Genomic DNA, 24,679 nt, shown 5'->3' with positions numbered 1-24,679 from the left:
ACAACTGCTTCATATTGCACTTGTGATGGATGCATCCATTCAGCATATTTGTATAAAGTTACAACATATCACAATGTCTTCTGTCAGATTTGATTGTGTAGACAACAACACATTTTATTTATATCAAGACTTTCTAAACCTGCATATTCCTGTAACATACATTTATCTTTTCAAATTATTTAGTTTTCATTTAATGGCATATTATAAAAGGTTATGGTATAGATATTTGAGACAAAATAATCTTACTCTATGGCTGATATGTTTCCTCATTTAATTACTAATGAACAATAATTATTATTCTCTATTTTAAGAAAACTGTATGTTGATTTATTTTTCTTTGAGAAACCATAGTACCAGCTTTTAAAAAGGAAAAACATTAATTGGTGTACATTTTTAATATAAGAACAAAATGTCAAGGAAATATTTTGAATCAATTAAAAACAACACATACACACACACAAATAACAGATTAAATTTTTGATCAGTGGCTTAGGTTTGACTAGACTCATCCATTATTTGTAGTAAATCGTTCATCTTCTTTAATTAATTTAAGGTTTGACAAGGTTGTCTGTTCAGAGTTCAGAAAGTATGGTTGTAGCTTTAGATCACTGTACAGTGATTTAAGGTCATTTCTAAAATACTGCTTGGATTTTATAGATGGAAATGAAATTTTTCATGCAGACAAAGATCAATGTATTTAATATCTACATGGAAAAATGATTGAAAATTGAACCTTTGTTTACGTATTACATGGTTGTGTAATCTGCATGAGACGTTCACAGTTTCATGCTTCTGGTTGTACCTGTTCAAGCCAATCACTACAGTAAGTATTATAGGCAAATTTGTTTTCCCAGTCTGGAATGTACTATGGTCACTCACAGCTGTAGTAGGCTTGAATTTGGGGAGAAAATCAGCATTACTTGAGGTGATAATTCAAGCTATATTTAAGTTCTAGCATGCTTGGAAAGAGTTTAAGCTGGTGTAGGCAAATAGCAAAGGTCCTGAGTTTTGCACTGTGTGTTTAATGCAAAGTGGACTTTAACACTGTATACGGGGGGGGGGGGGGGGAAGAAATGAGATCCACAGGCATTTACAGATATTACTGTTAAGGGAAAATCTAAAGGAACTAAAATGCTATGCTTGCGGATTTTATAAAATTCCATTGCATTAAACTGACATTTACAACTTGTCCTTTTTTATGTAACTGACAACACCCTGGCTTGTATTTATTATTATTTGTATCATTGCATCAGAATCTGATTCATGATCAAAACTTGCTTTTTTTAAATTACAAAGACACTATATAGAAACAAATACTGTAATTATTTTGTTTTTGACCCCCCCCAATTCCTTAAAATTTATGTTGAAAAGAAATCCTACGGACCTAGATGCCAATTTATTGATCACAATTTTGAAATCTACTGATCTGATGGCCCAGCTCTGCCATATGCATGACCCATGCAGTCTGAAAATACTCTGCAAACTGTCAGGTGGAAAATCTTCATACAACCCAATCATTTCTCCAAACTGTCAGGTGGAAAATCTTCATACAACCCAATCATTTCTCAAAACTAAATTACTCTGATTATGCAAATTCTTGTAGCAACCATGACACTGAAAATTACTCATACTGAAGGTTTGTGCAATTAATTTCCAATTTGGATTTACTGCTTAAAATAAAAATAGAAGAAAAAGAAATGCTGGTATATGCTCAAGTACAGTATTGTATAGCTTAGCAAGGGTAATTTGGTGAAATAATGGTCACTATGTTTGATATTTGTTCTTTCTTCTAAACATATCAGGCTCCTTACTTGAAGTTCAACTCAAAGCCCAATTAATAATCTTACTTGCCAGAGAATTGTCATCTCCTTTTAAATCAAATTTAACCTACGGGTACTATATTAAAAGTTATACAGGTCATGTATGCATTCAGTACTGACTGTTTCAGTAACTGGTGTATTCTCTTAGAATTAGATTCTATATGTACATACCTTAATGGTGATTATTCATTTAATTTGGATCTTCCTACACCCATATTCCTTTGAAAGGTCATTATTTACATGCCCCAAATAACACTTTTGACAAAACTCAATGTTAAAGTATGAGGACATTTGTAAACAAGGTCTACCTAAATGTGTGATCGAGTACAAACCGGATTGAATGTCACACGTCATGATGTCACAATGAAAGGTACATATTTTAAAAATAAAATTTGTACTATCCTATATTGGGACAATTAGACCAGACTTGTTCTTTTCTTCACACAGTTTAGTACCTGGTCACCATTGTGAAAGTCCATAGCAATCAAAAACTTTTGATTGGAAGTCTATTGGTGACAATTAAGGTGCAAAGCATTCAGTAATCAGTATTTAATAGATTTTGTTTAAACTATATTTGTATAAAATGTTAGAATAATTAATATTTCAATTAAGATGAGTAAATGCACACTACATCACCACGCTGACATACACTATAATACAAGTCATACTGGTCCAGTATGCGCATTTACTCATTTTATATTAAATATAAATTGTTATTTTAAAATATAATAATAATTTTGTTTAACCAAAGTCTATTCAATACCGATTACAGAATGCTCTGCACCTTAAATTCTCATCAAGAAACTTCCAGGTGAAAATAATCAATCGCTATGGACTTCTACAATGGTGGCCAGGTATTAAATTGGGTTAACAAAAGAGCACATTGAGTCTAATCATCACAATCTAGGGGTAGAAGAAATTTGTTTATTAACATTTGTAGCTTTCATTGTCATATCACAGCATGCTACATTCAATCTGGATTGTACTGGATCACACCTTTAGGTTGATCTCTTCCAAATATGTCCATCTACTTTAACATTGATTTTGCTGTACCTACATCTTGGGGCATGTAAATAATGACTTTCCAAAGGAATATGGATGCATGAGGATCTAAATAAAAGGAATAATTGCCATTTAAGTGTATGTAGAATCAAATTTTAAACAATTACACCTATTGCTGAAATAATCAATATTGAATACTACAGGACACGTATGACTTTTACCATAGTGACTGTCAATGTGGTCATGTAGGAACATTTACTTGAGTCATCTTCAATTAAATATTATTTTTCAAAAATGTAATACTAATATAGTTTAACCAAAGTCCATTCAGTCCTGGTTATTTAATGCTCTGCACCTTAACTGTCAGGAAAAAACTTCCGAACAAAAATTATTGATCACCATGGAATTTTAAAATGGTGGCCAGGTCCTAAACTGGGTGATGAAAAGAGCATGTGGGGTCTAATTATCATAATATAGGGTTGTATGATTTATTTTTACACATGCTTAGCTATCTTTGTGATGTCACAATGTGTGGCATTCAGTCTGATTTGTACTGGATCACACATTAAGTTTGACTTCATCCAAACAATTTCCAGCTATTTTAACATAGAGTTTTGCCATGTTTTTAGGGGCATGGAATTAATGACCTTCCACAAAAATATGGATGTATGAAGATCCAAATAAAATGAATACTCATCACTTAAAGGTATGTACAATCAACTTTTAAAAAAATCATCATTCAAAGGTATGTACAATCAACTTTAAAAAAATGACGTTGCTTAAATAGTCACGACTGAATACATACATGACCTGTGTGACTTTTATTTCCACCGTGTCAACCTTTTCTGTGTACCATGTAATACTGAGCATTGATACATCATTTCTGTAAGTTTTGAATCATGTGTTGTTTTTGGTCAAAAATCCAGTTTATATCAAGAAAGAATGATTGTCCTTTAATTTAGGTAAGTGATATTCACAAAATGTACATAAATATCCCACATTTCTATTCTAAATGCATATGAAAATGTGATTTGTAAAATGTCAACATGAAGATCCACCCCATGACCTTGAATTTGTGACTGAGGAAAACATTTTTAATGTTTATCTTTTAGAATCATACAAATAAATATATTATTTAAAAGATAGAAATGTTTATCTTAGAACAATATTGCATCTTAATCCAAATTTTTAATTTTGCAAGTTGTCCCACACCTACTTTATCATCTGCTAACCAACTTGTCAACTTGCTACTCTAATTGACTGTCAAGAAATTACCAGGCATAGTCTGTTTCTAAATTCTTTAGTATTTTTTCCCATAAATGAGATGCAAACACATTATATCCTATAAATTGTAGTTTCTCTTCAACATAATAACTTATTTTGTAAAAATGTTGAACTTTTACCAATTTTTTTAAATTTATTGATAAGACCTGTTTAGTTTGCTTGATATCTCTTGCCATTCAGTGGCATTGTTACTTTTAATTTCCTTGTTACTCTGCTGAAATTCTGACAGAAAGAGTCCATTGTAATGCATTTCGTTTCCATAGCCCAGTGCATAAACATTACATCTTTTCAAAGCCATACACAGAATAAACCAATATATCACGAGTCATGACAAATTAGGGGTCCTGTCCCATCTGTCAAAAATTAATATTATTCTGAACAGAATGTTCTGATGACAACTGCCACTTTACAAATGGCAAGCGATTAAGTATTTTATTTTTGTCAGTCAAATTCGGTAATTGTTTTATGCCAATATTGGTGAAGGAACCCATTTATGCTCAGAAATGCCTGACAATGGTGTATATATACAATGCTGTCAGGAATTCTGTGCACCTAAGGTTTCCGTCTTCACTACTGAAGCAAAACACATACCGAAGTCAACCGATTGACAAAAATAAAATACTGCAATACTTACCATTTGAAAAGAAGCAATTGGCACCAGAATATTCTGTTTAAAATAATAATAATTTTGGACATACTGGATACCACCCCTGTGTTTTCATGACATGTGATATGTTGGCCTATTCTGCACACAGCTTTGAGAAGACGTAATGTTTATCCATCAAGATATAGAAATGAAATACATTACTTTGGACTGTTTTTGTCATCAGTTCAGTCTAGTAATTAGGTCAGGTTTATAGCTAGTTTTACAAAATTCAATGTAACAATGCCAATAAATGACAAGAGATATTAAGCATACTAAACTGATCTTGTAAAAAAATTACTAAAGTTCAACATTTTATAACAAATAAGCTATTATGAGGAAGAGAAACAACATCGAATAGGATGTAATGTATTTGCACAGTGTCTTGTTTTCGGGGAAAAATTACTAAAGAATTTAGAAACAGATTATACGCCCGGGAATTTCTTGAAAATCTCGTTCTAGCTGCAAGTTGACACATTGAGTAGCATACGATTTTGTACGTGTGAGACAATTCGTGCAAAACTGGAACTTGAATTAAGAGAACTGTTTTAAGGTATAAATTTCCATCTTTTATAGTATGTACTTATTTATATATTTCTAAAAGATACACAGTAAATAGGATTTCTAGGTTACAGGTTCAAGAACGTCATGGAGTGGGTCTTCATGTTGACATTTAGAAATCACATCTATCTATGCATTTCGAATCGAAATGTGGGATAATTTTGTACATTTTATGACTATCACTTTCTTTAATTAATATACGATCATTTTTACTTGATAAAAAATGGATTTTTCACTCCAAAACACGTGATCCAATGTTTACAGAAATGACGTATCGTTGCGCAGAATTGGCCGACATGGTGGTATAACATATGAGATGGGGTAGGAGTTTTTCCGTCTTCCTATTTATTATCAACTTAGTGGAGTTTGTGTGCTTTTGGGTCCTGATTTAATGAATATTTAAATTTCAGCATTAATTACCTTGCTTTGATTTCTATTTTTCTCCTCTATGACATCCAGTAATGAAGTTCTATGAATCTCTAGTAAAGAGCCTTCTGTCTGCACGGGAGACGCCATATTGTAAATCGTCAAAACTACTATGGAAACAAATTCTCGTTATTGTGTGATGTGTTATTATTGGCTTAATTTTTATATATAAAAAAGTTTCACTTAAAATTTATATTATTTTGTTATATTTGATAAGTTTATTTGTTTCTTTTATACATTGATAAAAATTTGCTGTCGATATTTTGACGCAAAGGTTACGTTTGTATGTACCCAGTCATCGACCTGTGTCATTTGAACAAAAAGTACGTATTAGCGCCTTTACATTTCAGAACTGTTTTCCACACACATCTCCTAGATTCTTCACATTAGAAAGTTTTGCTAAAAATCATATATACATTCTTATAATCAAGAAACCATTTATTTAATGGATATAACTGGTTTGTCCGACAAACACCTATATTCGAGGATGAATCTGTAGGGGGTAGAATCTAACATAAGGGCGATATGTTTTATAATAATAAACAAAATACAATCAGCAATAAAAGCAGCTAGAGAGAAACAGCTGAGTATGGTTTATCATAGTCCTGCAACGTAAGACACATCACCCGATATTTTTGTTCGGGGTGGGGGTGGGGTGATGGCACTGAAACAAAAAGAACATGTACTGTGTCTTACATTGTAGGACTAGGTTTATCAGTGTATTGAGATGTAGGAAAAGGCCTGATAAAGACAGTCTTCAAGATACTTTTCTTTTTAATATTGTCTATGTGAGATATTCAGAAACTATAAATCAACAAGTAGTTCACCTTTTTTTTGTTGTTGCACATTTGACAGCCGCCAGTCATATTAGAAAATAGACGGAGAACAACTTGTTGGTCTACTCATAATGTAAGGCAACAAGTTATTCTCCACCCTTTTTTTCTGACATACCAACAGTCGGAAAACAAAAATGGTTGAGAACAACTTGTTGGTCTAATGAAGATATTACCATTGTGGTACCACCATGTCGGCAATTCTGCACTTCAGGTAATTCTGTGCAGCAATACGTCATTTCTGTAAACATTGAATCACGTGTTATTTTTGTTCAAAAATCCATTTTGTATAAAGAAAGAACAATTGTACTTTAGATAAGGAAGTTGATATACATAAAGTGTACAAAAATATCCTGCATTTCGACTTGAAATGCATATGAAAATGTGATTTCTTAATGTCAACATGAAGACCCACTCCATGACTTTCTTGAACCAGTAACCCAGAAAATCTGATTTACTATGTATCTTTTAGAATCATACAGATAAATACATTATATAAAAGAGCAAAATGTATACCTAAAAACAATACTGCATTTTAATCCAAGTTTCCAATTTTGCAAGAAATTGTCCCATACGTACAAAATTGTCTGCTGCCCAATGTGTCAACTTGCCGCTAGAACATAAATTCTCAAGAAATTCCCCGGCGTATAGTCTATTTTTAAATTCTTTAGTAATTTTTTCACCATCATTTTTTATAAAACGTTGAACTTGACTAACTTTTTTACAAGATCGGTTTAGTTTTCTTAATATCTCTTTCCATTTATTGGCATTTTTACCTTGAATTTGGTGGGGGCCCAGAGTGGCCGAGTGGTCTAAAGCGCTCACCATTCCAGATCACTGCCATCACACCTCTGTCTGCATGGGTTCGAGTCTCAAGCCCGGCTAACGTGAGCATGTGAGAAAGCCTGCCATTAGCTTCTCGTAGGTCGGTGGTTCTTCCCGGGGTTTTCCAGGGTTCTTTTTCCACCAGTTGAACTGGCTGCCATGTTTAGCCTATCTTGTGCTGAAAAATGGCATTCAACACTTCAACAATGACAACTTGAATTTGGTAAAACTAGCTATAAACCTGACCTAATTACTCGACTGAACTGCGGACAGAAACATTCCAAAGTAATGTATTTTATTTCTATAGCCTGATGGATAAACATTACATTTTTTCAATGCTGTGTGCAGAATAGGCCGACATATCACAAGTTAGGAAAATGTGGGGGTGGTATCCCCTGTGCCCAAAATTAATATTCTTTTGAACAGAATATTCTGGTGACAATTGCCTCTTTTCAAATGGTAATGATTGCTGTATTTTATTTTCATCAATCAGTCGAATTCGGTATGCGTTTTGCTTCAGTATTGGAGACGGAAACCTTAAGTGCGCAGAAATGCCTGACAGCATTGTATATCTCTCAGAAATCCATGCCCAGATAAAACTACTCAACCAGCTTAAGGGTGGAAAATTTGTGTAAATCCATGGTTGAAATTTTGCAGACTGCTTTGAAAATTTGATTGCCCAGCATAAATTGGTAACTGCAGTTAAAAAGTTTTCTAGTGTTTGAGTTAGTGTATAGCTAATGCAGCTTAACATATCTGCACCCATCACAGTGGGCATTTAAGCCCCGCCATGCTTACTCAGCTGTGGAGTAGATAGAAAAATTACCACCATGATTTGGCCACAGGTGCTCAACGCAAGCTTAATGTTGAGAATAAAAAAAAAAACAATAATCTAAAGGAACAAATCATACAGAGTGACAGAAATACCTTCTGTACTGTGGGTCATAGTCAATATTAAAATGTTAAATTGTTAATGTTTTGTATGTAAAAAATATATACAAAGTGGCTTGCACTGGGACATAACATGGAAATATATGATTCCAACCATCTTTAATATCCACTGCACTATATAACTCAGAAAGTCAGACTGGCCCTCCAGAATACCAAAAGATTTTACAGGGCATCCTGGGGTCTGAAAAGTTTTGTCAGCAATTTATGTGGGTTGGGTGGTAGTGGCAAGAATGCCAGGCCAACCCTGCCTTGAATGCATGTGTTTCTGTCTCATAAACACCAAACCAAGCCATGTGACATGTCATATTTACTTTTAGATTCTGGGAATGAAACAAATTCCCAGTCTGATGCCCCATATTGTTGTTGTTGTTGTAGGGTTTAATGCCATTTTTCAGCACACAATAGGCTATATATGGCGGCCAGTATTAATGGTGGAGGAAGAACCCAGGAAAACCCCGGAAAGAACCACCGACCCACGAGAAGCTACTGGCAAGCTTTGTCACATACCCACATTGGCTGAATCCGAGACTTGAACCCATGCAGACAGAGGTGAGATGGCACTGATCCGTAATGGAGAGCGCTTTAGACCACTTGGCCACTCGGGGATCCGCCCCATATTGTTTTACATACAGTACTTTTATCCAGAGTTTTTTTAAAAATAACTGCCATCATTTTGTTTTCCATCATGAAGAATTCTGCATGCAGGTTTTTCAATCTTTCTAAGCCCTTTTGTGATGTTAAGACTGCACACATACCCTTTCTTAGTGCCTGATGTTAATCCATATCTTTCATTATTTGTCCCCTCCCAAGCTATTCTCAGATTAATTTTAATTTTTGGTGTTCATTTTTAAAAAATGTTTACATTAGAATCACCATTATTTGAACAAATCATAATGCATAATGATATGTAAGTACTTTATACATGTGTCTGGAAATAGGGAACATGAATACAGTTGCATGACCATTCACTGTAGTCTGAGGATCTGCCACAGTAAATCCAGGACTTGCCACTAACCAGAACTTAGTAGTCTTGGCCAAGCAGAGGGTTCAGGACCTTAATTTCAGACCCTGAATCATGGTTGTCCAGATAATGTAAGATTTTAAAGAAATACAAAACAAAACAGTATTTGGTAGAAAAGAATGTTTTCTATAAAAATGCTTTGGTTTCGATCAGTAAGTCTGTATCAGACTTTGACATAAAAGTAATGTATTGTATTTACCGTATATATTGGGACACATTATTTGCTTTGAAACCATACATTAATTTTTAAAGTAATTTCATTTTTTGCACTATGTTTTGGGGAACACCTTTTAAATCATTTGATAATTACATGTAAAATAATGCACTCAAACTTGCATTTTATTTTCAAAGAATATTAAGCTGTGTTTGAGATAAATCTCTTTAATCCACTGCAGTGTCACCTGATCAGCCCAACCCTGCTGCACACATACGATCCATCCTTTCAGTGAATGAATATTTTTAAACTCCTTCATGCCATCAACAGTTGTCATTTGCAATAACATATCTCCTGCTACTGAAACTGCAAGGACTAAAGGAAGATTTTTTAAAATCTGCACCAGTCGTCTGAATTCTCAGGCTTTAACCCCCTTCTTATTGATAGTCTACAGGAATGAGATCAGAGTACACTGGAGTTTCATCCATGTTAATGATCATATTGCTGCTGAAATCATCTTCTCTTCTGGCCTTCCCAAATTTATTGAACGATTTTATTTTCTCCTCCAAATCTTCTGGGATACCAGTACTCTGGGTCATTGATGTCCGTGCTTAAAACACTAGATTTTGTCATTTTAAAAACGGTTCCATTGTTTCAATTTATTTTCAAAATTCCCATGGATACCAGTAAAAAGAATCCAATGTTGGCTTCCAGGGTCGGCTTGCTTTGTAATAAGGCAACCTTTGTAACTGATATCCTGCTGGTAAGTTCAAACAATGAATTTATTGCTCACTGGCAGTTCTCATTATTCACCACCTGGGCCTTGATTTGCTTGCCATCTGTAATCATAACTGATACAAATTGGCATTGACGCCAGCATGGTAAATAGTATACAGAGCAGTAACTTGCTTCAATAATACTTTTTGTAACCCATGCTAGTGAAAAGATTGCCATTTGTACTCACAGCAAATGTATTTTTTAATGATTTTTATTTGTGAGCTACTAGCATATAGTTAACTTAGGTATAATACAATCTTGGTTAATTTGCACCTTACACAATATATGCATGAATGGCGGGTACCTTCAAGCAATTGGTTGAATCTCTCATTCTCTCTCTCTTTCTCTCTCTCTCTCTCTCTCTCGCAATTTTATTGGATCCAGTTTTCAGTCTGATTACATATTCAAACCTTTGACTACAACCAAACACATTTCATTTGTCTATAATTCATGTCAATGAATTATATATGTGTTATTGGACATAAGCGTTACACACTACAGTATGGATACACATGCTACATATTGGGAGTTCATGGATATATTTTTTTCTTTAATAAATTGCTCATGATAAAAAAGCAATCAATAAATGATTACAATGCAAGGTTAGTTTCTTTCATTTGATTGGCAAATATTTTTGTTTGTCTATTTTGTTGCAGTGGGGGGGGGGCAAAAAATTCATCACAGATTTATTTCTTTTGTCAAGTCTTGGAACATAAGACTTTTGTAAGAAAAAAAATTTCAGCAAAAGTTCTGGGACAGGAAATAAAATATTTCATTCTGACCCAGTATAGATGATAAATATGGCTGGTACTTTTTGATAATTTGACAGTAGATAGTGACAGAAGTTATTATAAGGGTTTACAACATAAAAATGCCTGTGAAAAAGTTGGATAAGAAATCTGAAAACCGAGTATATTCACACTGATTGAAAATCTAGAGACATGCATGAATTCTCAAACCAAAGAGGTACTCCAAGCATTATCAGCAATTGAACCAAATGTTCTGGCAACTGTAACACTAAGTGCCATGATGCATAAATAGAATCTCATCTTGCTGGTTTACATGAACAGGTTTCTTTATGTAGGTATCAGTGCACTCAAGAAAGAAATAACACGAGTTAGGTCATACAGATCCCAATCTTGCAGGACCTACACAATCCAAGTTGTCAGCAAGGTGTTGATTCAGAGACACTCATATGAACATCCATAAACAGCCAGATATATTGGTCCCTGACTTTTTTTAACATAATAGGGTACCTTCTTTATGAAAGAGGGCATTTTTATCACTCAACTGGTGAATTTAAGATTATATTTGTACTAAAAGTGAAAAATATGAGAAAAATTATATGTCTGGTATTTCCATGTAGAATATTTTCTGAATGCTCTAAATTGTACATGTACTTCTGAAGGTTTAAGACAGCAAGGCAGCACCCTCCTAAAAATGGCCACAGGAAACATTGAAAAAAAGACATTGCATAGTTCTGCAAAACTACATCTGAATGTATTAAGTTTTTTTTCTTCAGTGATGTATGCCTTGGAGATCTTGCAGTGTTGTGCATAAATCTATATAGTCACTTTCAGTACTTTTCAGATTAACCATATGGTCCTCTTATCTTTATGTAGAGCGTCCGCCTTGGCTGCAGGAGGTTGTGGGTTTGATCCCTGGCCGAGTCATGCCAAAGACTTACAAAAATGGTACTAACAGCTGCTTTGCTTGGCGCTCAGCATTAACAGGTTAGTGTTAGGACTGGTCAGCCTGGTGTCAGGATAATGTGACTGGGTGGGACATCATGCTACATGTCTGCGGCATGATGCCCCAGTGCTAGACATCACTATAAACTGTCATACTGCAGATATTGTAGCGATATGACTTAAAAATTGTTAAAGCTATGTTAAAAATCCAAATCACACACACACACTCTTATCTTTATGAGGTCATATGGAACATCTTACATTTTTTGGAAACATTTTAAGTTGAAATATACATTTTCCAGAATAATTCATTTGTGAGATTGTAATTGTTTTATTTTTATCATTTTCAGGTATTCAGTCAGGAGTTTACTACCATGATGTCCTTTGAGTATCGGAACCTTATAAGTTTTACTTCTGCTAAAGAAGAGGAGGGCCAGGAAACCAAACAGGAGGTCAGGAAAAAGTCACATGGAAATCTCACTGGGGAGGAGGTCAAATCCTTCTATGAATCTGTAACCAGTGATGGCAATAAATGCATATCAGGGCATCAAGAATTTTCCAGCTCTAACAAGAAAGATATAAAATTTACAAAGAGGAATCATGAAAAAATGAAAAGACCTTTAAATGGACAATTTTCGTGCAGTCAAGCATGCAAAGATCAAACCAAGTCGAAGTCCTACGAGAGAAGTAGAAATCAGCATCATGGGAATGAACTTCTAAGAAACGCTCAAGATGGAGATTTGAATAACGTTCTCAGAAACCTTGAGATGGGTGTACCAGTTGATTTTCAGGATGGATATGGCTGGACTGCATTGATGTGTGCTGTAGTTGGCGGACATGAACATGTAGTTGAGTGTCTTCTCGAAAGAGGGGCTAACCCAAATATTAGAAATAATAACCAACAGACCATGAAGGAATTAGCAGTATTAGCAAGAAAACACAGAATGGTACAAATATTAGGCAGTCGTCACACGCATAATAGAAAAAGAGATAAAACAAACGAAACAAAAGTTGTGATTAAAGATGTGTCGGAAAACTTTTACTGTGATGTATGTAAGACAGAATTTACTGGCACTTCAAGAAATTCACATGAATCTTCAACTGTACATTTATTTAATCTGAAGCTCACCCATAAATCTTATCCATTTGTCATTCCATCAACTAACAAGGGGTATCAGATCCTGCGGAAATCAGGTTGGGATGGAGAGCATGGCTTGGGCCCAGAAGGAAAAGGACAGAAATATCCTATAAAAACTGTCCTGAAAAGAGATCGTAAATGTCTTGGAGCATCAGATAAATCAGAGGAGAAAAAAGCAAAAATCACACATTTTGGACCTGGAGATACTAAGTCTGTCAAATCAGTACATGGGACATCAACAAGAATCGAATCTGTAAGGACATTAGGTAAGAGGGCCCAAAGAAAGAAGGAACAAAGAGATAGAATATGGGAGAGAAATCTTAGGATATACATGAATAGTGACTAATTAACAAAGAATGCACTACATAATAAAGCCTAATGACTGAATAACAATGAATATTGACTTGTAAATCAAGTGAAAACAAAATATCCCATTTTTCTGCCAGGGACATTTATGTCACATCTGGAGGAAAAAATAGATTTTTGTTTATTATCATTAAAATCTCATTCTGAGCAAGTAGAAATTTGTGTTGTTTTTTTTCTCTCTAGGATTCTGTTATGCCCTGGATGTGTGTGGGCTTCAGGCAAAGAATATTGCCTTTCACAATTAAGATATTAAAAATGTATTTTTTTTAAAAAACTTTCAATGATCACATTAATTTCATCATTTGGCATAATTAAATGAGATTATTTTAGATACTTTTGTTTCAGTTATAAACCTTACCAAGCATATGAAGTTCAATCGGCAGCTCTAAAGTTTGATAATAACTGACGTTTAATAAATTATGTGACAACAATATACGAAAGTGCCACCATAAACTTCTCCATCCATTACCATATATAAAATACGTAACACATGTCCAGCTGCAAGCATCATAAACCCAGATGCATAATGTGCCAGCAGATTACAATCAGTGCTGTTCATTTGAAATCATATAGTTGAACAAATTTGTAGTTTCCTCTGAACTGTAAAAGCCAGACTGTGACAAAGAGGATACTGTTCAGTTTTAAAATCTTCACATAAATCTTGTGTTGGAGGTGTTCAAGAATATAGGATATAGTTAACAGTTCTCGGCAATAATGAAAGGACACAAAATGTTAGGCATGGGTATTGAATTAAAAATCATTTAAGTTTATTACATAATTGCATGAAATATCACAATATTATTGTAGTATAGTGATTTAAGAAAGGATTACAGATTGCTATTAATTTAGTGCAAAACTGGAAAAGAATAATTCAAAGCTGATACAATGTCTGGACAGTTTGTGGTTAGTGATCATAAAAAAAATGTGAAGAATGGAAGGCATATTTTGTGCCAGTGAGATCTTTTAAGGTTTACTGGGTTGGTTGTTGTTGTTGTTGTTGTGGGTTTAACACCATTTTTCAGCACATGATCGGCTATGCATGGCGGCCAGTATTAATGGTGGAGGAAGAACCCGGGAAAACCCCGGGAAGAATCACCGACCCATGAGAATACTGGGTTGGTAATGACGCTTTAGTTTTAGAAGGATCATATATATCTTCACACAATGAACTCTCATCTGTAGACATCAATGATCTATCAACCGTCTTCCTGTAATGACCAATTTTCTCAGTACGGTACTTGGTAGATTAGATTTGAAAACTTAACATGGGCCTCGAATACTTTGCACACAATAGTTTTCTCACCAATCTTCTCATCCATTTTACTCTTTCTTAAAGCAGAATCAGTCAGTATGGCTGAACATGCATTCAAATTTTTCACCAGGTCGTACATACTCAGCCAGCTTGAAACACTTGTTGCTTGAGGTAAATCAGTCATCAGTATCAGCAAAGTGCTCATTTGATGGCAATGAGAAGTTAAAGCTTCAGCAGGATGAAGATTCACATGTAACTATTGATTACCCATGCTGCAACTTCCCAAGGAAACAAAATGTTATTGATGCAGATTATCAAGGGTACAAATTTACATCAGTATAGTACAATACTGATACAAGACATTGATACTGCCATTATTTTTATCAGTGACTTAAAACCATAATATACTTGTATTCAATATTATTGAACACCACTTAAACATATGGACTAACCTTGGGTACCAGATAATTATGTTCAGCCAGAAAAGTGCCAGTCCCTTTGAATGACTCTTGGTGTAGAGTTGTTGTATGAAGATTTTGCAAAAATTTTAAGGTAAAATAATACTATAAAAGCAACTGATAAAAGCTTTTAGTTAGATGTTTGTGTCAAATGTGAATTTAGTAATTGTATTATACTTGACAGTTTTTATGGTTTTACTTACTAAAAAAAGCTACTAATTTTAATATCATGATTGTTATAAGTATGAGTAAATCTATGTTGTTTTTATATGCCTGCCTTGAGGCTGTGCATCTTAGGATATGATGTCATAGTATCAACTTATTGGGGAACACACATCAAAATGTATCACTTATTATGCAGTAAATGGTATCACAGTTGACGTTGTACATTGTAGGACTGTAGTACAAATCTGCGCTTTAGTTTATACTTAACAGTTAAACTAAAAATGTGAATGGTAATCCTGTGGGCTTTAGAACCGTATAGTTAATGAGTTAAAAATCACAAATTGGTAGTCACGTGCGCAGACTACCAATTTTTCTACCCCTCATCATCATCATCATCAGTCTCTTGACCTAGTGTGGTCATTGAGGCGCTGTGCTGCTGAACATCTGACCAGTTCTCTCCACTTCTCTCGATCATGTTCCAATGCCTGTGTCTCTGCAAAACTTTTCCTGGTCCATTCTGTGATGTTGTCAGTCCACTTTTTTCTCTGTCTACCTATCCGTCTGCCACCCTGGACACTGCCCTGCAGGACTGTTATGGATAGACTGTTAGCTCTAGTGACATGGCCATACCAGATCAGCTTTCTCTTTTTGACGGTGATGAGGAGATCTTCATATTGGCCTACTTTGCGCTTGATGGTGTTACGCACTTCTTCACTTGTGATGTGGTCCATGTAAGAGATGCCAAGGATGGTTCTGTAGCATCTCATTTCAAGTGCCTGGATTCTTCCTTGTAATTCTGCTGTCAGGGTCCAGGCCTCACATGAATACAAAAAGATTGAGATGACTAGTGCTGACAATAGTCTGATCTTAGTTTTCAGACAGATATTCTTGTCTCTCCAGGTGGATCTTAGCTTTGACATAGCTGCTGTTGTTTGTGCTGCTCTTGACAAAATTTCTGCTCTTGATCCCTCTTCAGTGATTATGGAACCAAGATATTTGAACTGGCTCACTGTTTCCAGTTCTTGTCCTCTGATTTTAATCTTGGCTGAGATTTGTTTGCCACTATTTGTCATCAGCTTTGTCTTCTCAGCGCTTAACTCCATGTCAAATCTGGAAGATGTTTCATCCAGGTTCTTCATTAAGGTGGCAAGCTCGTCTTCACTGCCTGCCAGCCCATCAGTGTCATCTGCAAAGCAGAGGTTGGTGATGTTACGCCCTCCAATGCTGACTGTCCCACAGTGGTTTTCTAGGGCTTCGCTCATGATGCGCTCTAAGTAGACGTTGAAAAGCGTGGGTGACAGGAGACAGCCTTGACATACTCCGACTGTTGTCTGGAACCAGCCCCCCACAGAATCTTGGGCAATTACTGCATTGGTAACCTTGGCGTACAGCTGCTTGATGGTATTCATGCAGCATTTATCATTTGCATTTATTCAGCGTTTATCATTTGTATTCATGCAGCGTTTATTATTTTCATTCATTCAGCATATATCATTTGCATTCATTCAGCGTTTATAATTTGCATTCATTTAGTGCTTATCATTTGCACTCATTTAGTGTTTATAATTTGCATTCATTTAGTGTTTATAATTTGCACTCATATAGTGTTTATAATTTGCATTCATTTAGTGCTTATAATTTGCATTCATTCAGCATTTAATTTGCATTCATACTGCATATTGTTTGTGTCCATGTACATTTTCTGTTTTCATTTCACTGGTAAAATTACTTCTTTCAAGGTCTGTATCAGGGTCCATTCTAGGATGCAAAATAGATGACCCATTGCCTATAACATTGTTTACTTTAACTCTTTTCAAGTTGATGCCCCCTTCCCCCTACAAACATATACACACTCCCTCTTTGAGGCCATTGAAAGCTTTCATGTTCTGAGTATGGTATCAGCTTTTTTCATTCTTTTCAATGAGCAATATAAAACTATTGAAACATTATGTTTTCGTGCTTTATATCAGTTTTTTTTTGTTAATTTGATGATTTATTTAGCTCAACAGATCAAGACAAGAAGAGTTTGTTGGATATTTTATTTTGTCTGTTCATTAGTACAAGTTCGTTATCATTATTCCTCCCATAGTACATGGAAGGATGCACTGAAATTTTACACACATTTTTATAGTCTAGTTGGATCTAAATGATATCCAATATGGCTGCTACAACAGCCTTCCGGAAAATATTTTTAATACTTTTTCTAAATGGATGGTCATATCAACATGGAGTTTTCAAAGAGAGACATCTTATGATGTCTTGTTTGCCATAAAAGAAAATGGTGCGAATCTGATGTCCATAATGGTCACCACAGCAGCCATCTTGTAAAAATCGTGTTATTGCTGCTCCTGACAAAATTCGTTTGGACATTGGGTTGTCACCGGAAGACTTCTTATAACGTCTGGTTGGTCATGAATGAAAATGATGCTGATTTGTCTGCCAAGATGGCTGGTTAGAGACATTGCTCTTTTACCAGAATCCTTCTGTTTGGTTCTAAATGAAAATGGAGCTCATCTGATATCCAATATGGCCACCATTGCAGCCATCTTAAATACCTTGTCATCGTTACTCCTCCAAAACGGAAAGTCATATCACCCTGTCGTTTTCACCAGAAGACTTCATATAAAGTCTTGTTGGTTCAAAATTAAAATGGTACTGATTTGACACTCAATATAGCCACAATGGTGGTGATCTTGAAAATTTTGTTATTGCTACTCCTCTTAAATCGTAAAGACATTTTGACATAAGGTTTTCATCGGTCCCTTTGAGGGACTAGTGTTTATATCTGCAATTACATTTCAATCAATGAGATTCTTTATGAAATATTTACACATAAAGCTTGAAGTTTTTTGAAAGCCTCATCACGAGGAAATCATTACGCTGCTGAGCTTTTTAGATTATTTTCAAGGGAAGGGAAAAAAGTTTATTTTATCCTTTAAAAAGAGGAAATGACTTGTACCTCAGTATCTTTTACCCATTTTCGATAGTAATCTCTTTTTGGAGTTTCCTTCTTTTAGCAAAAACAAAATTAAGCAGCAATTTTGCTGACTCAGAGTAATTATTTCATAAAGTTTAATGAGCATTTGTTTTGTTTGTTTTTATATTATTTGTCTCAACTGTTGGTTTTAGAGAAGTGTTTTTAACATTCTAAATGTTACCTTTGTCAGCTCACTTCTCCCTATTTTCCCACCACTTCATTATTGTGGCTGGAAAAAAAACGTACTTTGCCCTAATATCAGAGTCGAGCATGGATCCTGCTGTATGTTCAACCATTCTTTTACACACCTCCAACTTGAGAATAGCAGATGTCAGTTTAGATATTACTCATCATCGATAATTTGTCTAGCTTCGTGATCTAATTGGATGGTCTGAGTTAATTTGACCGTGAAAGAGCACAATGTATTTTGGGGAAACACCTCCATGGAACTGTCACTGGGTATTGTTAAGTAAAATTGGTTGTTATTCATAATTCCAGAGTTCTGCCGTCCGTGGGGTCACTCGAAGTCAGAGGTGTGTCTCAAAGAGGGTTGTTATGGTGGTTGTTGTTTAGGTAGTGATTGTTGGAAGGATAAATGACGTTGGGCGCAAGCCTCCCCTTGTTCCCGTTTGAAGAGTATGTCATGGACAGATTGGGGTGAAGACAACCGTGGAGCTGCTCAGGAAAATGGTCCACAATCGTTTGTCTCCTTGTTGCAAACTCAAATTGGCAATGTCAGCACCGATGACACAATACACCGCAAAGATTTGGCAGATAAAGACGATTTGCATTTTAGGCACACGTTCTCGACACCACACCCACAAGGGTTGTTTTGTAGATCTTGCAGAGAAGAACTCGGTGAAGGAGTGGTCATTGTGGTGGTAGCGGTTGAGGCTGTTTTGAAGGGCATCATGGTCACTTCTTTTTATAGTCGATCTAAGAATCATAACTGGGAGGATATCCTTTCCAACGTACTTTGACTTCTTTGACACGTTGATTCCCACTTTATGGGTTCTTGGTTCGAGAATGCTTTCGAAGTCGTACAATTCGTCTTCTTTTCTAGTCACGCGTTCCTTTTAACACTTCCAGTTCATGTCTGCCAATATATAGACGGTAGGCGACGGCCATGCACTCGTCCAGTGAAATGAAACAATTCAGTGGTCCAGTTGTGTAAGTAATCTTTGTCCAAATTGCTTCTTGTTTTGCCAATGCACACCCACTCTCCTGCTGCCAACACTCTACCTTTCTTGGGGACAGCCATTGTTGGGGACGTACCGAGCAGGCGCTCAAAAACAGTCACTTCGTTGTCGGGATTCACTTCTTGGGGGAAACATCCGATGCTCCGATGGTAAGACTGGTTGTACGCTTGGACCTGGTGCGGTAAGAAGTCGATGTACTTGAGAGTGTGTTGATGAGTAACAGATTTCCACATGCGTTCTTTCAAGGTGCGTTGAAAACTTTCCACCATGTTAGCTTTTGTTTCAGGATTCTCGGTGGTGAAAAAATGAATGTCACGTTACTTTAATTCTTTTTGGAAAGCTTGGTTCAGACATTCGGTACCTTTATCGGTTTGCCATCGAAGAGGGTGACGATCAGTTTGTTTCCACACCAGTTTGAGAGCACGTACTAACTCAGTGCTTTATTTGGAAGTCAATGGCACGAGGCAGGCAAATTTGGAAAAAACGTCGATGACGCAAAACAAATATTTGTAGCCACGATTGTTGGTGGAAAAATGAGAGACATCGGCTAAATCGGCTTGCCTTTGATGATTGAAGCCTTCCACTCGGGTGCGACTTCTGGTAAATTTTCGTCGAATGGTTTTGTGTAAGGTTTTCGTGGTTTGTTCTTGTAACCATCGTTGCAATTGAGGTAAACGGAGACTTTTCAGTCGAGTTTTGGCAGCACGATACAATTTCTGAACTCCTCCGTATCCCGCAGGAAAGGACGGATCGTGGTAAATGCTAGCTAACAATTCTCCATTTTTGTAAATAGGTCACCCACTGGTCACTGATGCTACTCTTTTTTGTGTGGTATTTTCTTGGATTGTGATGCTTTACGTGTCCGATGAACAATAGGTGTCGAGGAGGAGAATGTCTAAACAGGGCTAATCAGTTCTTGTTTCACTTCTATCTTCACATTCCTTTTCTCTTCTTTGGAGTATGCGGTGGCCTCATCTTTTTTATCCATCTAATTCTGGATGTAGGTGGTGGTGTTAAATTGCGTACTGTCTCTGGTGCTGTTGTTGACTTGCGTACTTTTTCTGGTGAAGTTTGAAACTCTTATTCTCCTATTTCTGTCTTGGTCACTGGGGTTAGTGGCGGTGATAGACTTTTCATCAAGGTATTAAAATCTTTCAGAGTCGGCTCAGCTGTTTTGTCTATAGCTGTTTACTGCAAGAGTTGCAGTCGTTTCAACACTTGACCGTACCGTTGAGATTCTTCTGTTTTTGACAAATCGCTGAGATCCATCATCAATCTCAATTCGTGCTGTAACTAGGACATCTCGGTCAAATGAGGATTGGGAGGTAAATGTGGGGTCCGTTGTTCTTGCCATCGATGATATTCCATCCATTATTTGTAAGGCAGTAAAGTCAGTTTTGTCCTTCCATCAGATTTCAGTGGTCAACTCTAAGATCTTTTAATTCCAGAGGTCCCTTTTATCCTCTTGGCCCTTTTTTTATCTTGGAAGCGTGGGTAAAATACCTCAAAGGAGTCCCAATGCGGGCTGTACTATTGCTCTGGCAAGAGGTGCTAAAAGTGATAACAATCCTCGGTGGGCCAAAATCTTTTTCCTTTGACGGATGGGGATTTTCTTTTGGTGTGAAATGTGAATGATGCCTTGCAGAAATTGACGTGCTGTCACCGTAAACCATCGTAAGACTTCATTGAGACTGGCTTCTAAGACACGAGCACGTATTTGTGATTTTTTTTTTTCGCGACTGATGCCGTACAAGGCAGGAATCAATGTGACTGGAAGATGAGACTGAAGGGACGTCATGTTGACGCTGTATGAGACAGACCCAAAGTGTCCAAGGTTTTTATAGATTTCTTTTTGTTGTTGTTAATTCAAAGACGGGGACGTGTACACGACACGCCCTCCGTCTTCGCACCATTGGTAAAACGGATGGGTACGAAATTGCAAATAATTGAGATGGGTGGGTTTTAAATCTACGAGTAAATGACTTTGAAAGTGGAAGAAGAGGGAGCAGAGACAGCAGAGGTAGCCATAGTACACGTAATGTCACTTTAGACAATAAAACAGACAATTCAAGAGTTTTTATACTTTTTCAGGACAGGTTTATTGATTTGTTTAAAAAATGAAACAACACGAAAGATAAAAATACATAAAAGCCAAATGGTTAAATACATCATTAAAATACATATGAAAATGATCAAAGTGGAATATAAACAAGTCACGGTACAACATTTTTTTTGACGAAGGTGTAGTGTCCTAGGGACAGTGAGTAATGTTCTTAGAGTCTCTACATTTTTTACAGTCACACAGGTGTCCTCTCGGAATGGCCTTTAGGGAATGTCCATGACGGTCCTGTCCTGAAGGGAGTGGTTTTCCTGGGTAACGGGTTCTCCTTCTGTCACTGTCACTAACACAGGTTTAAAAGTTATTTTTTTCACTGGAAGTTTGAATTAAGGATCACAACTCTTGGGCTTAATTGGCCACTTCTTTGGTCCAAGCCACGAAACCCCAACTTTTCCAGTCATGTACATCTGTCCAGTGAGTGTGTAAATCACAAGCTACACACACATCGTCGTACACATCTTCAGTACCTAAAAGTTGACGATTTTTTTCTTCCTGTAGAGGTTGAGACGTATCCTGATGAAAGCGCAAGGCTTTTAACATAATGAACCTCTCCATATATTTATATGTACCACAAGGAATCGACAGGAAATAAAATCCCAGAAAGCAAGTCACTAAGACATACATTATACGAAGACCCAAATTCAAAGGAAACAGTTCTCGTAAAAAGCGTTAGTATTCCACCACTGACTGAATCCTGTCATTAATTTCCTTCCACGGCAATCGTATCACAAGTGATAAAGGTCGTGGCATGGTAGTCCGTTTTTATACCTCTTTTTGTCGGAAGTAATAAGTGTTCTTTTTGCAAAGAACTGATCGTACTCCGTCGTCGTATCCAAATTGTTTAGTCACTGGTTCACACGTTAAACAACGCAAAACGTTTTCGTCTACAGACAAAATTTGATAGTGTAAAACATTTTGGTAATCCTTTAACTCTTCCGCTGAAATTCGATGTAGTATGGCCACCTTGTAAGTAGTCAGATGAGTAGCAACCAAAGTCTTCTGGTTCTCGTCTAGTTCAAGAATGTCTGAACGATGGAACGTTTTCAAACGAATCAGTCCTCTTATACCGTTCAGGTAGCAGTGGTTCCAACATTGGTGACGTAACGGATGCAATTGTTCTTTGCGTTTCACTTGTATTTTGACCAACTCTAGGTAAAAGGCGTTCTCTCAACTCCACAGGCAAACCACGACTGTTCTCTTATAAAGCATCCATCCAGAGATTACCGCGGGGTCGTCCCACTAAAGGTAGATAGTGACAATCCGGAGACCGTCGAACATATACCAGGTAAGGCGAATCTTTCTACTCCCACTAGTGAAGTGACACACCGGAACTGAAGCACTTGACTTTATCCCTTTCGCCCAAGTAGATAAATCCGACTATGGATAATTCTTCGGGGGTAGGTCCTCCCAGATATTTAGACCATTTTCCTCAAAAGGTTTGGAATCGACTTTCAAAGTCACAGTATTCAGGCAAACGCACAGGGGACGAATATTCGTCTTGCACAGGTTCTTTTCGATGAGGGTACGGTGAAATCCACAAAAGTTTACTTAGGGTTGGATGACATCCGTAGGGTGGTAGTCGCATAGTTTCATGTGGTTGATAAAAACCAGTACAGAGTCCACCATAACAAGCGGTATCGCTTTTGCAACCCTCAGGTTTGCCACGCACAACATCACTTTCTACGGTAGATGTAGTGGTAATAGTAATAGTAGTCATATCAAAGTTACCATAATGTTTTATCGAATCGCCGAGGTCACAGCGTAAGGCATCTCAGCAATCGTAATGTACAGCATCGCACTCCACCTGAGAATCCCCGAACTTGAATTGTGAATGTCTGAACTTGTTTTGTGCTTCTCTGAAAGAATTCGTTTTTATCGATTGGTCTTGGTAGTTACAATGAACTATCGATCTTGGATGTTGTCCCTTTTTATACTAGCCGTAATGAAGTCTCGAGCTTGTACGTCGTTTCTTTTTTATGCCTAGTTTTGGAAGTCTTCTTTTTTCTTCTTCCTGGACAACGGTACTACCTTATCAAAGGTACCGTCATACCTGTACCGTAGTGTGATGGGTGGAAAGGCCATATAAAAGTAAGGGGATTACGGAGACCATCGAGTATGTTCCAGAATAGCTGAATCGTTATACGTGCATCTATCCATTCGAAACTAAAGACCACATCTGAAACATTGTACTTTGTATCCCAAACCAGTCTCATGTGCCAAGTAGACAAAACCTGTTCTAGCTAAAACATTCCCAGTAGGTAATCCTTCCTTATCCGTGGTGCATTTTTAAACGTTTCCAGTAGATGGGCACAATTACAATATTCAGGCAAGAAGACAGGAAAATGGTATGGTTTGAACTTGGAGTATTCAGTGGGTCACTCACTCAATTCTTGCTGAGTCGAAGTCATCCTTGTTGTTGGAGGCTATCCACTTGTAACCATTTTTTTATACTTGCACGTCAATACGGTAAAGAGAAGTGATTGGGAAGCCGCACTCGCTTCTGGTACACGATTTGATACACTTCTTTTATAAAGGCCAACTGACGATTTGGTGTGTGGCTAAACGTACATTCTTGTGAGATTGGTAGGTGATCACGTTAAAATCTTGATCCTGTCCAGACTGCAAGGCTTCATTTAGTACGCCAAAGTTCACCACTTCACTGGTACGATACTTGATATTCAATCCTTTCACTTTACACTCAGTGTGCACTTCTCCTTGTTTGTCCCAGTATTCGTAGCCGTAATTGTTAGGACTGCCACTAGCAAAACATAGAATTTTGTCGTTGGACTGCTAGTCCGTCAAGGCTCCTAAACGATCTCCTTCGATATTAGCGTAATAGTGACATAGGCGATCAATGTAGATGCAACTGTACGTGCCCATATGCAGCAAACGATCTCCTAATAGTTCTAAAACTTCGTACAATTTAAAAAGCAAGCATGGCCTGGCACGTACGCCGCAATGATGACATTTCCAAATCGTTAGCTTCTACAAAGTCCAGTTCTTCTTCGTAATTGACT

General features: G+C 36.6%; 2 protein-coding genes across 3 annotated transcripts in view; one reads left to right on the top strand and one right to left on the bottom strand.

The window, feature by feature from the left end:
* LOC149802690 (testis-expressed protein 47-like) overlaps positions 1-5,839 on the bottom strand; it is a 44,705-nt gene extending 38,866 nt beyond the window's left edge. The window contains exon 1 of the mRNA XM_089952075.1: positions 5,731-5,839. Within this exon, the coding sequence (XP_089808201.1) occupies positions 5,731-5,826 (96 nt within the window). The 5' untranslated portion in view covers positions 5,827-5,839. The remainder of the gene's footprint in view (positions 1-5,730) is intronic.
* LOC149802689 (G patch domain and ankyrin repeat-containing protein 1 homolog) overlaps positions 1-13,650 on the top strand; it is a 37,943-nt gene extending 24,293 nt beyond the window's left edge. Inside the window, exons 1-2 of one of the 2 annotated variants that reach the window (XM_089952071.1) lie at positions 6,001-6,059; positions 12,339-13,650. In XM_089952071.1, coding sequence (XP_089808197.1) covers positions 12,363-13,472 — 1,110 coding nt within the window. In that variant the 5' untranslated portion in view covers positions 6,001-6,059; positions 12,339-12,362 and the 3' untranslated portion in view covers positions 13,473-13,650. Of the gene's footprint in view, positions 1-6,000; positions 6,060-12,338 lie in introns of those variants that run through there. The other variant, XM_089952072.1, reaches the window with a different exon arrangement.
* Positions 13,651-24,679: the final 11,029 nt, after the last annotated feature.

The sequence above is a fragment of the Sinohyriopsis cumingii genome, chromosome 3, assembly GCF_028554795.1.
Source record: "Sinohyriopsis cumingii isolate HCF-2022 chromosome 3, ASM2855479v2, whole genome shotgun sequence".
Lineage (NCBI taxonomy): Eukaryota > Metazoa > Mollusca > Bivalvia > Unionida > Unionidae > Sinohyriopsis > Sinohyriopsis cumingii.
The sequence above is the reverse complement of the archived record's forward strand: the minus strand, read 5'-3'. Positions and strand labels throughout refer to the sequence as shown.